This window comes from Ascaphus truei, chromosome 4 (genome assembly GCF_040206685.1).
Source record: "Ascaphus truei isolate aAscTru1 chromosome 4, aAscTru1.hap1, whole genome shotgun sequence".
NCBI classification, from domain to species: Eukaryota; Metazoa; Chordata; class Amphibia; order Anura; family Ascaphidae; genus Ascaphus; species Ascaphus truei.
The window spans coordinates 68679792-68696002 of NC_134486.1; the positions used below are offsets into that span (position 1 = coordinate 68679792).

The 16211-nt window shown below is 41.0% G+C and overlaps 1 protein-coding gene across 2 annotated transcripts in view; it reads right to left on the bottom strand.

Moving 5' to 3' along the window:
* The window catches only part of FERMT1 (FERM domain containing kindlin 1), a 44261-nt gene that overhangs the window by 12440 nt on the left and 15610 nt on the right, over positions 1–16211 (bottom strand). The window contains exons 4-9 of one of the 2 annotated variants that reach the window (XM_075596013.1): positions 13188–13310; positions 12261–12474; positions 11567–11669; positions 10226–10333; positions 8409–8540; positions 4375–4424 (exon numbers count right to left, since the gene is read on the bottom strand). In XM_075596013.1, the coding sequence (XP_075452128.1) occupies positions 4375–4424; positions 8409–8540; positions 10226–10333; positions 11567–11669; positions 12261–12474; positions 13188–13310 (730 nt within the window). Of the gene's footprint in view, positions 1–4374; positions 4425–8408; positions 8541–10225; positions 10334–11566; positions 11670–12260; positions 12475–13169; positions 13311–16211 lie in introns of both variants that reach the window. The other variant, XM_075596012.1, reaches the window with a different exon arrangement.

Sequence of the window (16211 nt, forward strand, 5' to 3'; positions counted from 1 at the left end):
GAGGGGGGTGGGGGAGATGCAGAGAGAGGGGTTTGGGAAAAGAAGGGTTGGGGGAGAGGGGGTGGCAGAGAGGGGATGGCAGAGAGAGAGAGAGAGAGGTGGGTGAGAGAGAGGGGTGGAGGAGAGAGAGAGGTGGGGGGAGAGAGGGCTGAGGAGAGAGAGAGGGGCGGGGGAGATAGAAGGGTGGGGAGAGAAGGTGGGGTAGAGAGAAGGTGAGAGAGAGTAGGTGAGAGAAAGAGAAGGCGAGAGGAGGTTTAGAAGGGGTGGGGGAGAGAGGGGGTGGGGGGAGAGAGAGAGGGGTGGGGGGAGAGAGGGTGTGCTGCAGAGAGAGATGGGTGGGGGGGAGAGAGAGGGGTGGGGGGGAGAGAGAGGGTGGGAGGGGAGAGAGAGAGGGGTGGGGGAGAGAGAAAGAGGGGTGGGGGGGGGGGGAGAGAGAGGGGGTGATGGGGAGAGAGAGGGGCGTGGGGGAGAGAGAGAGAGAGGGGTGGGGGAGAGAGAGAGAGAGGGGTGGGGGAGAGAGAGAGAGAGGGTGGGGGAGAGAGAGAGAGGGTGGGGGAGAGAGAGGGGTGGGGGAGATAGAGAGGGGTGGGGGAGAGAAGGTGGGCTGAAGAAAGTTGAGGGGGAAAGAGAGTGGGGAGGGGGGAGAGAGAGGGAGTGGGGCGGGAGAGAGAGGGGGAGGGGGGGAGAAAGAGAGGGGGAGGGGGGGGAGAGAGAGGGAGTGGGGTGGGAGAGAGAGAGGGGGTGGGGTGTGAGAGAGGGGTGGGGGGAGAGAGGGGTAGGAGGAGAGAGGGGTGGTGGAGAGAGAAGATGGGGAGAGAGAGAAGGTGAGAGAGAAGGTGAGAGAGAGAGAGGAGATTTAGAGATGGGCGTGGGAGAGAGAGAGAGAGAGAGAGAGAGAGGAGGTTTAGAGATGGGAGTGGGGGAGAGAGAGATAGAGAGAGAGAGAGAGGAGGTTTAGAGATGGGAGTGGGGGAGAGAGAGGGAGAGGAGGTTTAGAGATGAGAGAGAGAGAGAGAGAGAGAGGAGGTTTAGAGATGGGAGTGGGGGAGAGAGAGGGAGAGGAGATTTAGAGATGGCAGTGGGGGGGAGAGAGAGAGAGAGGAGGTTTAGAGATGGGAGTGGGGGAGAGAGAGAGAGGGGGTTGGGTGGGAGGAGAGAGAGAGAGGGGGTTGGGTGGGAGGAGAGAGAGAGAGAGAGAGAGAGAGAGAATATGAATGAATGAATATATTGTGCCGGGTAAGTCCAAGAGGCATTTAAAAAATTGTGTAAAAAAAAATTGAGGGGAGGAGTTAGGGGGTGCACGGTTGAAAGTTTGCCTAGTGTGCCAAATACCCTTGCACCAGCCCTATTGTGTCTGCAACATTCATTGTACGCTGCACACACTGTAAGAACCCTAGAGAAAAAAAATATTTCTGTGTAATTTTGGCAGGTATTGCTAGTCACACTGTGTCCTGAAGCAGCATTCCCTCTTTTTGGCCTTCTTATTTGTATATGTAATGCATGTGACAATGTATAATTCTACATTCTTACCCAAGCTGGCAATCGTTTGGTGCTCCTGTTATAAATCTGTAAAAATACTGATTGAGTGGCTAAGATAATGGCTGCCTTTCAGTTTCAATGAATCCTTCAGTCAGTGTAACTCAGCAGCTACAATGTATTCTTATATTCAGTGTTCGACAAACCTATACATTTGCACGCCCCGGGCGAGTGGATTTAACAACGTGGCGAGCTCCTATTGGCCCAAGCAGCACACGTGTGGTACTAGGTGGCGAGTAGATTTTTTGGTGATTTGTCGACCACTGCTTATATTACTAAGGTAACATTATCTATTGTTGCAGTTTGCAGCTCAAACTGTTGGCACTGTAAATTTGGCAACAAATGATCACAAACAGGAAAGTGTTGCAGAGACCTTGCACTGCTTGTGAGGTGGGGTAAAGCCAGCAATGGGGCTTTAAAACACATTAAAAATGGCATCAAGAGTTCAATAATAAAAATTTAATTTTTTTAAATGCAAGTATTATCTAATACCACAGAACTGATTAATTAAAAACAAAACAAAAAACTCCAATCTGCGGAGGTCATGTAAATGTAAGATTCAATCATTAAAGAAAGACTTTTCTGCAAATATTGATTTAAGGAAACTGCTCAAAGCAAAAGGGCGGATAATGAAACTATTAGTGTATGCTGGGGCTTCAACGGCATGTTATACAGATAGAAGGCAAAGAAAAGTTTTAAAGATTTCTACAACTTCACAAGAAGATTATTCTTCAAGCAAAGACAATAATGGGCTATAATTAATGTTGAGGATGGGTCATCGAAGGAAAGTCCAAAGTCAAATTTAATCTTAAAAACAGAGAAAATCAAGTTTTAGTGTATTTTATATTGGAATTATAATCTTTTGCCAAATCACAGATATAGCTCTGGAGAATGTAAGAGATGGGGAACATTCCTATCGCCCCCCCACAGCATTAAAGCGAAATATCTGTGATTCAGCCAAAGATTATCATTCCAATATATAATACAATGAAACTTTTTTTCCCCTCAGTTTTTAAGATAAAACTCGACTTTGGGCTTCATTGAATCTAGCTGATAAATGCAATGCAATTTAGGTCTAAGGCGGAGTCCATGGTGACTGCAGCCGCGCGGAGGCGCGCTGAGGCTGAGGGAAAGCGCTGCTTTCCCTGGCCTTAGTTCGCGCGCTGTCCGGAGGCGTGTCGGGGGGGCGGGCCAGTGACGTCACGGAGCTGGTTCGCCCTCATTGGGCGAACCGCTCACGTGACTGGCCCTGCGCTCCCGTGAGCGCCGAAACGAATTTTTTTACGTGCTACGCCTCCGCACGCCTGCGGAAGCATGCGCGAGCCCCTGCTAAAGCCGCTCTCATTGCGGCTGCAGGGGCTCACTGACAAGCGTCAGCACGGGTCAGCGCCTAAGCGCTGACCATGGACTCAGCCTAAAGAAGCTGGAAGCCCATGTTTATCCAATAAACAAAGCTGTAGTGTTTCCAGAGTGCTGCATTCATAGCAGTATTTACATCACAGTGGAGTCCAATAATAAAAAAAAACCCAGAACAAATTATTATATAAATATTTCTCCAAGAGTTTAACAAAGAACAGCCATATAAGGAGAATTGGGTAATGTATCAAGGCAAAATTCAATGTAAATTGCACGATTCCCATGTTACTTTTTTTCAATGTATCAAGGTTCCAAGTTTTGCCCCATATGTGTGAGCTTGTGACTCACAACGCTCCAATCAACGGTATCAGAGCTCTGACATTGACTTGAATGGAAGTTAATGCTGATCAAGCACCGATACTGATCTACAGTATAGAGTTCAGTCAGCTTAAAGGGCGTCAAACGGATGAGTTGGGAAGGAGTTACTGCTTCAACTTTTATTTGGCATATTATTGCAGAAAATGTTAATCTGGTCAGACATGTGGAAACCTTTATTGGTGGAGAATGCCCATATCGCTAATCCATCAATGAATTAGCCAAACAATTTCAATAAAGAAAATGGAGGTTATTTATCAAAATCTCCCAGCTGCAAAATTGAGGTAAAAAAAAATCAGATTTATTAAGGAAAAACATTTCCATTACAAACAATTGGGTTTTGTTATTAAGTAAATGTGGTGCATTATTGTTGCAGCTTTGCACTGCTGTTGCAGTCAGGAGACTGGTAAATAACCCCCCAAACTGTTCTTTACTAAGAGGATTCATTCAACAGCACAGAGAAAATATTCTTTCTGTTTACCAATAATGAAATGCTCCATTTGCCTGTTTTAAATATGTTAATGAAGAGTTTAACAAATAACAGCCATATAAGGAGTATTGAGTAATGTATCAAGGCAAAATTTGATGTAAACTGCAGGATTTTCATGGCTCGTCTCTATCTGTCACTGTATCAAGGTTCCAAGTTTTGCCCCATACGTGTCAACCAGTGATTTTCACAGGGAATCCCAATTAGTGGTCTCGGAGCTCTGCCATTGACTTGATGGAAGTTAATGCTAATCAAGTTCTGATACTCGTCTACAGAGCTTCGGGATTCCCTGCTTACATTTTATGAAATAAAATTATTATTATTATTATGAAAGAAAGTCAAAAGGATGAGTTAGAAAGGAGTCACTTTTTCAACTTTTATTTGCATTACCCCCCCCATATTTTTGCCATGTCTGAAGTGTCTTTAATGTTACTGGTTACCAATTAGCATCACATGTAGGAAACTCTCTTACATGTGATGTAAACGCAAGCACAAAATAGAGCAATGTTTAAAAAAAATAAAACTTCCTCCTGAATTTTTACGTTGATACATTGCCCTACGGTGTATAGCAACAACGCCAAGTACCTTGAGAATTTTGAGTACGGAAATTGAGTACTTACCGAAAAAGTTTTAAATTATCTGCAAGTTTGGGTATGTCTGTGATATCCTCCTACAAAAGAGAAGAAAACTAAATGATTGCATACACACACAGACACCTGCACATACACACATATTCATAGGGCTATGTCAGTGCGAAATGAGATACATAAACAACCTATGAAAAGTTCAAGTCTTTTAAAAAAAAAACTATTCTAGCACTGAATTTGTGATATATATATGCACGCAAACAGTGCTTCCACTGCAGCAAGGGATTCTGGGAAATGACATGTAAATGAGCACACAGTGCCACCTTTTGTCTTAAATACATTAATAATTACATGGGACCCTTAAGACTATGCTTGCTGTTTTAAACACAGCTTTTAAACATAGCCTGGGATGAGATGCAAAGCCAGTAAACCCACTCACAGACAGACTGTTCCGACCTTGTGGGTCTCATCAGTGTGAGGTTGGTTGTACTGGCTTTGTAATTTTAGACACTTGGGCAGGTCTTCACCACACATTATTTAGGGTATGTGAATGTGCTCACAAGTAATATTTGTATATGCTATATGGTGGAGGTTTTTTAGTCACCTTTTCACCCACCATAACATAAATAATGTGTGGTGAAGACCTACCCAAGTGTCTTAAATTGCAAAGCCAGTATAACCAACCTCACACTAATGAGACCCACAAGGTCGAAACAGTCTGTCTGTGAGTGGGTTTACTGGCTTTGCATCTCATCCCAGGATATGTTGAAAAGCTGTGTTTAAAATAGCGAGCATTGGCTTAAGTGTTCCATGTAATAATGGATTTAAGACAAAAGGTGGCACTGTGTGCTCATTTGCATGTCATTGCATGTCATTTCCCAGAATCCCTTGCTGTAGTGGGAGCACTGTATGCTGGGGATAATGATGAAAGGCAGGGTTGCAGACCTGTCTAAGACATGTGAATGTGCTCACAAGTGATATTTGTATATGCTATACGGTGGAGGGTTTTTAGTCACCTTTTCACCCACCATAACCTAAATCTATCTATCTACCTACCTATCTACCTACCTATCTATCTACCTATCTATCTACCTACCTATCTACCTACCTATCTATCTACCTATCTATCTACCTATCTATCTATCTAATGGGACAACCACTCCGAAGTCGCAAAGAGGAGAAACTTATTTATTAAGAAGAAACAGACCGGAGTTCATGTCCCATTTTTCCTATACCTGTGCGCTGCTTTGATAACACCGGAATGGTACGGACCCAGGATGATCCATATCAACAAACTACATGAGTGCCCTGTCTCTGGACACATACACACATCACTCTATTTTTTTTTTTAAGAGGCTATTTTGAGCCCTAAAATTGACTCGACTATGGACCCCAAAAAAATATAAGGCATCCTTTTTTTGCGATATGCTATTTTAGAAAATCACGAAATATTTAAAAAATATATATAATAAAGCTAGTCTACCTCTAGTTTTAGTCACAATGGGATACCTGACATGCTGTGGCAATATTTGTTTCTTTTACAATGAGTATCAATCAACTTGTTTTAATGTTTCCTGCCATAAACCCTTTGATCCTTAGTAGGGCTGCACCTTTAATCTCCAGGCTGCCAAAAGCATCTGCGACACGTGTCAATGCAATTGCTTTATTTTAATATCATTATCCTTTAACCCATCGATTAAAGGCGCTAGATTTTCTGGGGGGGCGGAGCAGTTATAGAAGTCCCGCTCTCTCTCCCCAGGCATTTAAATTAAATGTGGGGGGACCACGCGAAGCCTCTATAATACACTTACCTTCCCTGGTAACCCGGTGTCAAATAACGCCGCGGTGTCACTTGATGTCACGTTACCATGGCGACGTGACATCACATGACCCCGCACGTCATTTGACGCCGGGGTCGTGCAGGGGGGGGGGGGAGCGCGAGGCGCCAAGGAGAGCAGGCAGGGTTGCGCACGGGGAAAATTTTGTGCACCCCTGCTTTAACCTTTCATCTGCGGCACCAGAGGGCCACGGCGTCTCCAGCACAGCGCAGTCACGTGACCGCTCTTGAAAGTGGTCAAGTGACCACGGCGGCCCTTAATCAGGAAATGGTTTCCCTATACTTCAGATCGGTCCTGTGCTCCATGGGAACGCAGGGTGTGTGCTAAGCTGAAAAAAAAAGAACTGTGGGCATAACATGGTCACAGTACGTCCAGGGGGCCCCTGGGGTGCCAGATTCCATGACGTAGTGACTACTTTTTGGGGCTCCCAAAGGTTTAATTATAATGTATACAAAAAAGGAGAAAAGCGCACAACTCTCATAGTGTAGCATTAAAAATTATACTGAGTATATAAAAAAGGTGGTAATATATGCACGTACACAAAGGTAAGTTGTACCAGGCATTATAACATAAAAACCATAAAGATGAGCTCTCCAGGAACGGGCTGGCACCAGGTCAGGAGACAGTGGCAGTCTGAGGTAGTTGACTCCACGATCCACGGAGCAATGTTAAATGCTGAAATCCTCAAGCAAACACCATTAGGGAAGGCGCCACAACACGCCACTCAGACCGACGGGGTCAATAATCGCTCTCCCTCCGCCTTGAATGGTTTGCTTTGGGACGTGCACTGATGATGTCACAACCGAATATGCCACAGAGAAGTCCAGGAAGCGCCCAGTGAATGGCCAAACAAAGTTACATGAGTAACACAAAATATCCAACGCGTTTCACAGTGCAACACTACTTCAGGAGTCACTGATGAAGTAGGGTTGCGCTACAAAACGCATTGAATATTTTAGGTTACTCATGTAACGTTGTGACATTCCTCACTATCGGTATGCTATCTGATACAGACTGCAAAGACCAGGCCATTCACGGGACAATTCCTGGACTTCTCTGTTGCAGGTTCGGCGGTGATGTAATCAGTGTACGTCCCAAAGCAGGCCGTCCGAGGTAGAGCGTGAGCGATCACTTTCCCAGGCCGTCTGAATGGTGTGTTGCGATGCCTTCAATCGGTCGCTGGACTGCAGGTGTTTGCCTGAGGATTTCAGCATTTAACATCGTGGATTCAACTACCTCCGACTGCCACTCTGTACTGACCGGGTGCCGTTCCTGGAGAGTTCATCTTCATGATTTTTATATTCTAATGCCCGATTTAACTTAGATTTTGTCGGTGCATATATTACCACCTTGTTTTATATTTGCAATATAATGTTTAATACTACACTATGAGAGTTGTGGGCTTTTCTCCTTATTTGCATTCATCCTAGATCTGTGAGGCCGAGCCATCAGCATTGATTAGCAGCAGACGCTGTGTCTATTTCTCCACTAAGGGAAGAATTCCAAGTATATTTTGTATAATATCACCAGCATACTTCTAGTATTATCACTTGAAAGGGCATTATCAATCCTGTACACACTTGCAAATTGCACAATCTGTATTTATCACTTTTCACGTGCCAAGTGCACCTTATTAATAACACTTTGCATATTATTCATTACTGAACATTTCACCAGTTTTATTTAGTGCGCAATACATTTTTCTATTAATTCTAATGTGCCAACAAGTTCGTCAGTGCAGTATAATGGTAAAAGATAAGACAACAGGAAGCATAATCAATTTACACTTCAACACACTGGGTCAGAAGATCCCTGAGTTTACAATTTGTTTTGCACCTTGTCAGACACTCTGGCAGCAAAGAGGGTTACGTGAAAATGGATCATGCAGTCCAATGTAATACAATGCAAGTCCACTTTCACTGGAAGGGCTAATTGGACACAGTAAAGCATGAGCACCGGGTGTCCTCTGATTTACGCAAGCGCGCGCAGGGGGGGGGGGAAGAGGGGTGCGGCATTGCGGGCCAGCTGAGCGCACAGGGAAGTGTAGTTTTTTTGTTTTGGAATGCGCCGAACGCGGGTCAGCGTGTGTGCCCGCGCACGAGCGCCACGCGCACAGCGTGAGCGGGAACGTACATATTTATATATATGTAAGTTAACGCGGCAAGCGCCGCCCGCTCAGCGCTGGCAGGGACGCAGCCCAAGGATGTCATTATTTTTTTTTAAACTTACCAATAGCTTGTCTGTTTTTCCTCCCTCCATTGCAACTTCTAAGTTAGAAAGAGCAGCTTCGATTTCATCGGTTTCTCCGTCTATTGTTAATTCATGTGCTTCCGCTGATAATGATAGCTTGCTTATATGATACTGCAGTAACACAAAGACACGGTGTTAAATTCATGTCCAGTGTTCTCAGGAGCTTACATTTGCAATGGTACCGCCACGGTAATGTTTGATCAATAATATTCTGAGAATAGTACACAGCATGGTCTCAACAAAAACTGCTACATAATTATTCAATTATCAACACAAAGAAGATAATAATTAGGACTACACCAGCTGTTTGTTCTGATGACATTCTCTGTACACGAGTCTGACACATGTAATACAAGTTCTGATAGCATGGAGATGATCGCATACAAAACATACAGAATCCACATACACGTACAATAAATGTGGGTCTGTAATTACTGGAAGTCATAAAATGCACCAAGCGTCAGATTTTAATGTGCTAGTTACAGTTTAAAACAGCAACACTACATTTCCTCCCCTCGCTCTTTTCCCCCTTTTCTTATTTGTATATGTAACGCCGTGTTCAGGGTGGCTGCTACGCGACGTGCGCGCGCTTGCGTGTGCGCGCACGTCCGTCGCAATTTCGGCTTGTTCGGTGGGAGTGTTCAAACTGAAAACTCCATCGGCGGCAAAGTGCAGCGTTGACGCTGCTACATTTTGCCGCTACAACCAGAAATTATATTTGCGGCTGCAGTCGCTTCACGTGAGCTGGTTCAGCGAACCAGCTCTGTGACACGTTCGCCTCGCCCCCAAACACTGCGACCCGACTCCTGCAGCCTGAACACAGATCGCTGGGCTGCAGGAGCACGCGGGGGAGGCGCGCACGGACGCTCGCGTCCATAGCAGCCACCCTTAACTCGGCCTAAATCATGTGACAATGTATAATTCTACATTCTTACATAAGCTGGCAATCGTTTGGTGCTCCTGTTATAAATATGTCAAAATACTGATTGTGTGCCTGGCTGAATGACCGCTTTTCACTTCCAATGAAGCCTTCAGTCAGTGTACAGTAACTCAGCAGCTACAATGCATCCTTATATTACTAAGGTAACACTATATATTGTTACAGTTTACAGCTGAAACTGCTGGGAATATTATCACAAACAGGAAAGTGTTGCAAAGATCTTGCACTGCTGGGGAGGTGGGCTAAAATCTGCTATAGAAATCAAAGGATGCTCAGTATATTAAAACGTATTATAAATTACATTAAGAGTTAAATTTTTAAAAAAAACAGTCACTATTATATAATACTATAGACTGATTTTTAAAAAATATATATAAGATTACAAGTTTTGCTGCTTTAATACATTGAATTTTCAATTATTTACTAGTTATGCAACACACACACACACACACACACACACACACACACACACACACACACACACACACACACACACACACACACACACACACACACACACACACACACACACACACACACACACACTTATTTATTTGATTGTCGCCTATTACTACTGTGAAGCGCTATGTACATTAATGGTGCTATATAAATAAAGCCATACAATACACACACACCTTCTAGATCAGAGTTTCTTAACCTTCTTCTAATGTAATTCTGGCTATACAGTGTTGTAAGTATAATAAACCACATATTCACAAATGAGCTAAGTACATGCACATGTTTTTACTAATTCACTGGCTATATGCTCCATTTTGGTCTCACAGGTATTTCCAGAAGAGAGGTTTGATAAACACTTATATAGACTTTGCAGAATGCTCAGATATTGCAGACTTGCCTGTAATGCCGCAAACATTAACATCTCCTCTTCAGTGCAATCGATTTCTTCTAAAAGAAGAGCCCATCGCGCTTGCTCAAATAACTGGTTTATACGAACTGCATCATACTGGCAAGTAAAAATATGTATAATTTATTACAGCAATAGGTGCCCTAGGAACATAATAACACCATCTTGTTTAACAGTTTAACTGCACAACATTTATCCGGCTGGAGAAATTCACACGGAAGAGAAACGATGATTTGTTTCAAATGCAAAACTCAAAACCAGCTAACAATTGCCAAACAAAATAAAGACTTTTAGCGTGCTGGCCTTTCGATGTTCACCAGAAGTCAATAAGGCAGAAAAATGGCTCAATTAATTTTTATTGTAGAAGAAAATGTTCATCTGGTCAGATGTTGAAACCTGTCTTGACCAAAAAGGCCCACATAGCTAATCCATCAATGAAATAGGCAGACAATTTCCATAAAGAATAAACATGGGGGTTATTTATCAAAGTCTCCCGGCTGCAAAATGGAAGCTAAAAAAACAGCACCAGATTTATTACGGAAAAAAACATTTCAATTAAAACCAATTGGGGTTTCTTGTTATTATTTATAAAATGTTTTACCAGGAAAAAAAAAAATACATTAAGAGTTACCTCTCGTTTTCAAGTACCGTATGTCCTGGGCAGAAAGTAAAGTTGACAAGATTACAATTTACAGCTAGAAACATATTTAAAGTAGGACAATGTGGTGCATTATTGTTGCAGCTTTGCACTGATTTTGCAGCTGGTAGACTGGTAAATAACCCCCCAAAGTTTTCTTTACGAAGAGGAATCATTTAAAAGTATGGAGAAAAAATATTATTTCTACTTAATAACCATGAAATGCTAAATCTGCCTGTTTTACATGTGTTAGTGAAGGTTTCATATCTAATTGAGAAATTAGTCCTTTTGAACACATTGAAGAAAATGTGTGTTATGCATAGTAACTTTTTATTGAACTAAGCACTTTTTTATTTGATGGGGTAATTATTATTATTATTAATAATATCAGAAATCCATTATTTGATTGGTGTTAGAGAATAAATATTCTGCTTTTTGATGAGGAATTGTGATGCACTTGCTTGTACTTAAGTACTCGGTTTAAGTTATTAATTGATGTTCTTATTTTCATAGGGTGTAAAATAGTATAGTAATATAATATATTTTTGACGAAGGTATGAATACTATAAGTGATCAAACATATATAGCATGTAATAACACATAAAATAAATGATCCTAGCTAGGCTGATAAGTAAATAATGATTAAATAACTGCCACAGTTGTTAAATCATGATACATGAAAAATAATGTTTTACCTTTGGGTTCAAATCAAAAAAGGAGTAGTACTTAAATCTCAACAAAAGCTGATCATCCTCTTGGATGCCTTGTTCCATAAGAGATCTAGAGGAGTCCAACCATCTACAAAAAGGAACAATCAAAAATTAAACTGCAGTATCATCATCATTAACAATCTGGTATGATTCTATCAATTCACTCAGCTCTTCCTGGAGTATACAACACAGCTAAGACTTCTTCTTCCACCGCAGGCTTAACAGGTCTAAAAAGGGATAGTTATGTGTATGTTTCGCTGCAGCATGCCATGGGTGGCAATACTATTGGCTAAATCTGTACAGTCTGTTTAAACCTTCAACATATCCCAGCCACTTACTTGGATACTGGTGTAGAGCTACAAGCTTCTTGGTGGATGAATTTAAGATTTTCTAAATCAGTCCCACATATTGGTAGGACGGATTAATGCCACCACAAAATACCACAGGGAGCAAGATACATTTTGTGTAGGAACTGTTAAATTGCTAAATGGCTGCAAGGTGATTATTTCAGACACAACAGACATTTTTAATACACATACTGTATGGTGTAAGTTATTGATTGAATACATAAGTTACACGCCAAAACTGAAAATACTGAAATAAACAACTCTTGTTTTATATACATTATTTCAAATATTTTACTTTGAACCCAATTACAATGAAGTAAAAGAGTCCTTACCCTGAATTAAGTTTTGCTTTATCAACCAGTGTCCGTGACTGATACATTTGAGCCAGTATGTCCGGAGAAGAGTTTGGCTGGCTGAGTGCTAAGATGTTGCAGTTCTGTTCAGCCAGTGGACTATCACTGAACCATGTGATTGTGGAGGAGGCTGGGGTTCCATTCACAGGGTCATACATGGGAGTCATAGTTTTACTATATAATCCAGGGCTAGCTGCAATATAAAGGGTAATATGTTACTATTCACATTCTTTAAAAAAAGTTGTAATGCAGGGATGCAGCTGCTTAGACAGAGGGGCAGCATGACTGGGAGTCAGAGTCCCCCTCCCTCCACCCCCTTTCTTTTGACCTGTGGGAAATGTGTGTGCTCAAACACCCTAAGCAACAATAATATGATGATGGATAAAAAAACACTTTAAAAGATCATACCACTACTTGATAGAGGATACTGATCCCCCCATATAGATCATTTACTCTAAATATTAGCTATTCAGTGCAGTCCAATTAGTCTACCTATGAGGACCCATTGCAGCATCATAGGAGGTATAACCCCTAATTTACCAACATTACAAGAAGTGACTTTCACCTTGACTATATAATTATTGGTTTGGTCTAATAAGCTTATTTATTCCCTAATTGTTCACATTATTGTAAATTTATACCCTAGTACTTACTCAGTGCAATATTTTGGTATTGTTCGTCTGTTGTTGTTGTATTACTCCATTATTTTAATTTATCTAATAAAGTGTTTTTATATCCATTATCGTATCATTACTCAGGGTGATTGAGTGTCCACAACTGGGTGTGCTTTCTCTTGTTAAGTACAGTATCTATATCAAAACACAACCTGCAACAAGATGCACATTAATGGTAGCTTTGCTTCCTAAAAGCATTAGAAAAAATTAATACCTAATGATGCCGAATTACTTTGTGGGATGTCCAAGTTTATAACGTCTTCAAACACAGTGTCTTTGAGCTCCTTTTTCTTTTTCTTTTTCCCAGAATCCCCTAAGGGTTTGATCAATGAAAGCTCTTCCGGTCGTCTAATATCTAGAACACAATAATCAAACCATCATAAACGTATGCATTCTAATGTGTACACAATGACAAATACAACGTATACAGTAAGTATAAATTACGAAAACAGTTAGTTCTTGTGATTGAAAAAAAAAAAGTCTTATTTGAGGATCTGATAACAAATAAAACATTTGTGAATTAGGAACTTACACTCACATTGAATAATAACTATGTTTACAGTAAATAACGGTTGTGTGTTGCATCTATGGGGAGATATAATAGTGATTATGCTATCTTAACTTTAAAGAAGCATTCCACTTAGGGGTTATGAAGCAGGGGGTTCGGCTATTTCCTGATACCTAAATCTCCTGCGACACACGGGCCAATAGGAAGCCACGACGGATGACATTGCTGCTTCCTATTGGCTTGTGTACCGCAGAAGATTTAAACCTCCCGTTTTGTTTGCCCAGCAGGGGATGGTACCTTCGGAGGCAAGTATATCGGGAACAAGGGGATCCCGGAGCTGAACCTAACTCCAAATACTCCCAGAGCTTCACACCTATGTAAAGAAAATAAAACAAACAAGAGTAGGTGGAGCCGCACCCTTAAGGTATTGTGCTAAATGGTATGTCTACCAATGTCACTTGTGAGTGTATGTGCAGGTATTCTTTTAGAGCAGGGGTGCTCAACTCCAGTCCTTAAGACACCCAACAAGTCAGGTTTTAAGGATATCCTTGCTTCAGCACAGGTGGCTCAGTCGAAGACTGATTGAGCCACCTCTGCTGAAGGTGTGATATCCTTAAAACCTGACCTGTTGGGGGTTTTGAGGACTGGAGTTGAGCACCCCTGTTTTGGAGCCATTAGCGATCATGTACCAATTTATGTCCTCACCCTTTTTTCAGCACTATGATTATGAGACGGGCACAGTTTGAACCTCTGTGACAGCCTGCAGCAGGTAGGTACAGTGTGCTCATGAAAGTGACATTGTAAGATTCGGCGCTTCATTATTATCTGGCTTGTGATTTATTTAAAGATATGCTTTCGAGTTACTCCATTTTTTTTCTATGGACTGATAAATCAGATCATGAGTAGTGTTTACTAACATATGTAGAACCTTCTCATCTGATTTCTGAAGATAAAGCAGCAAATGTTAAATAGAATGAGTGCCAATAGTCAGCTACACCCTGTAAAAACCCCTGTAAAAAATGATAAGCAGATATTTATAAGCACAATAATTGCCACTGTTACCCAAGAGAATTGTTTTTGTGAAACAGGAATCATAAACTGTCTTCTGAAGTAGATACTGGAATGTTTATCCAGGTAAGTAAGATGCAACAAGAATTGAGAGAATTTGACAAACAAAAGGTTTATTTACTCCACATCCTGATAATCAATCTTCTCTTGTTGATTATCAGGGAATTCAAAATAAAACTTGTGTTTCCTGAATTAACATTTAGACCTCAGGAGGAAGCAGCTGCTATTTTCCCAATCAGTATTGTTGACCTGTCCAAACATTTATTGATAGATCTGGTATTCTAAGTTTTCCCATCAACTTCAAAGCAACACACATAATTTAGTTTGCGTATCTTTCCCCAACCAATCAGAATCTCCTACATGTTCAGCTATAGGTTTGGAAACACATTTAAACCACATGCAGAGTATTAGTGAGTTAGGAGAGAAGGAGAGAGGATCGAGGAGAGAAGGAGAGAGCTTACAGACTTATTGGAATTCCAATACACCAGAGAAGGTAATGATGATCCTAATTCTTGTGCACTTGTAAATCTGTATACATACCTGTGGTTTATATCAATGTATGTTTAGATAGGATGAACTATATTGTATTGTTTTGTTAGGCCTGTAATAAGTACAAACCTTATAAGGAAGTATAATTAGTGCAACCGTGTAAGTGTTATATTTTGTTGCTGTTCTAATAAATTGTTGTTTATATAATGGAAGCCTCCCTATCGTGTCAAAAACTCTCATAAACCAGGGTGTGCATGTGTGAATGTGTTTCCTATTGGAACCCATATCTACACATTCATTTCCTTAAAATAATGGTTTTGCCAATAGTATATTAATTCTTATAAGCCAGCATTACTTTTATAGATGAATACGTTATAAATCCATCTATATTTCTATTGTCTGGATAAGGTTAGACATATAGTCTCCCTAGTTAATTCTTATAACCCAGCAATACTTTTAGAGATGAACACGTTATACATCCATCTATATTTCTATTGTCTGGATAAGGCTAAATATTATCGGTAACACCCTTTTCAAGGTATCATTTCATACACATAACTTGTGTATGTAGAAATAAATGATAGTTTTATTGGTTAATACTGTAGGTGTGCCCAATCTGGCTACTTTGATAAACGAGATGACAGAGGGTTAGATTCATTAAAAGGGTCGATAGAGCTACGTTATAATTTGGCGTTATTAAGAAATGGGATTTAAATTTTGTTTACATTTATTTATAAATGGGTAGTGATATTCATCTTATTTACATACACACCCGAAATGTGTTAACTCCATGTTAAACAACGCTAGCAATACAAATTAGCAATAAGACATCTACATCTTGCCAATGTATATAGTGGCCATTGTATACATTGGCAGTATAGGCCTAACAGCAACCTGGGGTAGGTAGCAATATTTTTTGGTGGTAATCCAATATTGCCAAATAGCAATTGGATATCAATATCAAAGTGAACCTGAACTTACATTTAACAATACCAAATTGTCTAATATTGTAAAATAATATCAGGTTTCGGTAGAGTGCATCCTGGAGGCTGCTTTCTTCTAACCCTGATTGTGGGTACTTCAGGGATCTGTTGCTTTGCAATGCATCACTGAGCGCTCTGGCAGAGAAGGGGTGAGCTTTCATAGTATGAAGGTGAGAGTCTTCTTTATCAATACTTTTGTAGATTCCTC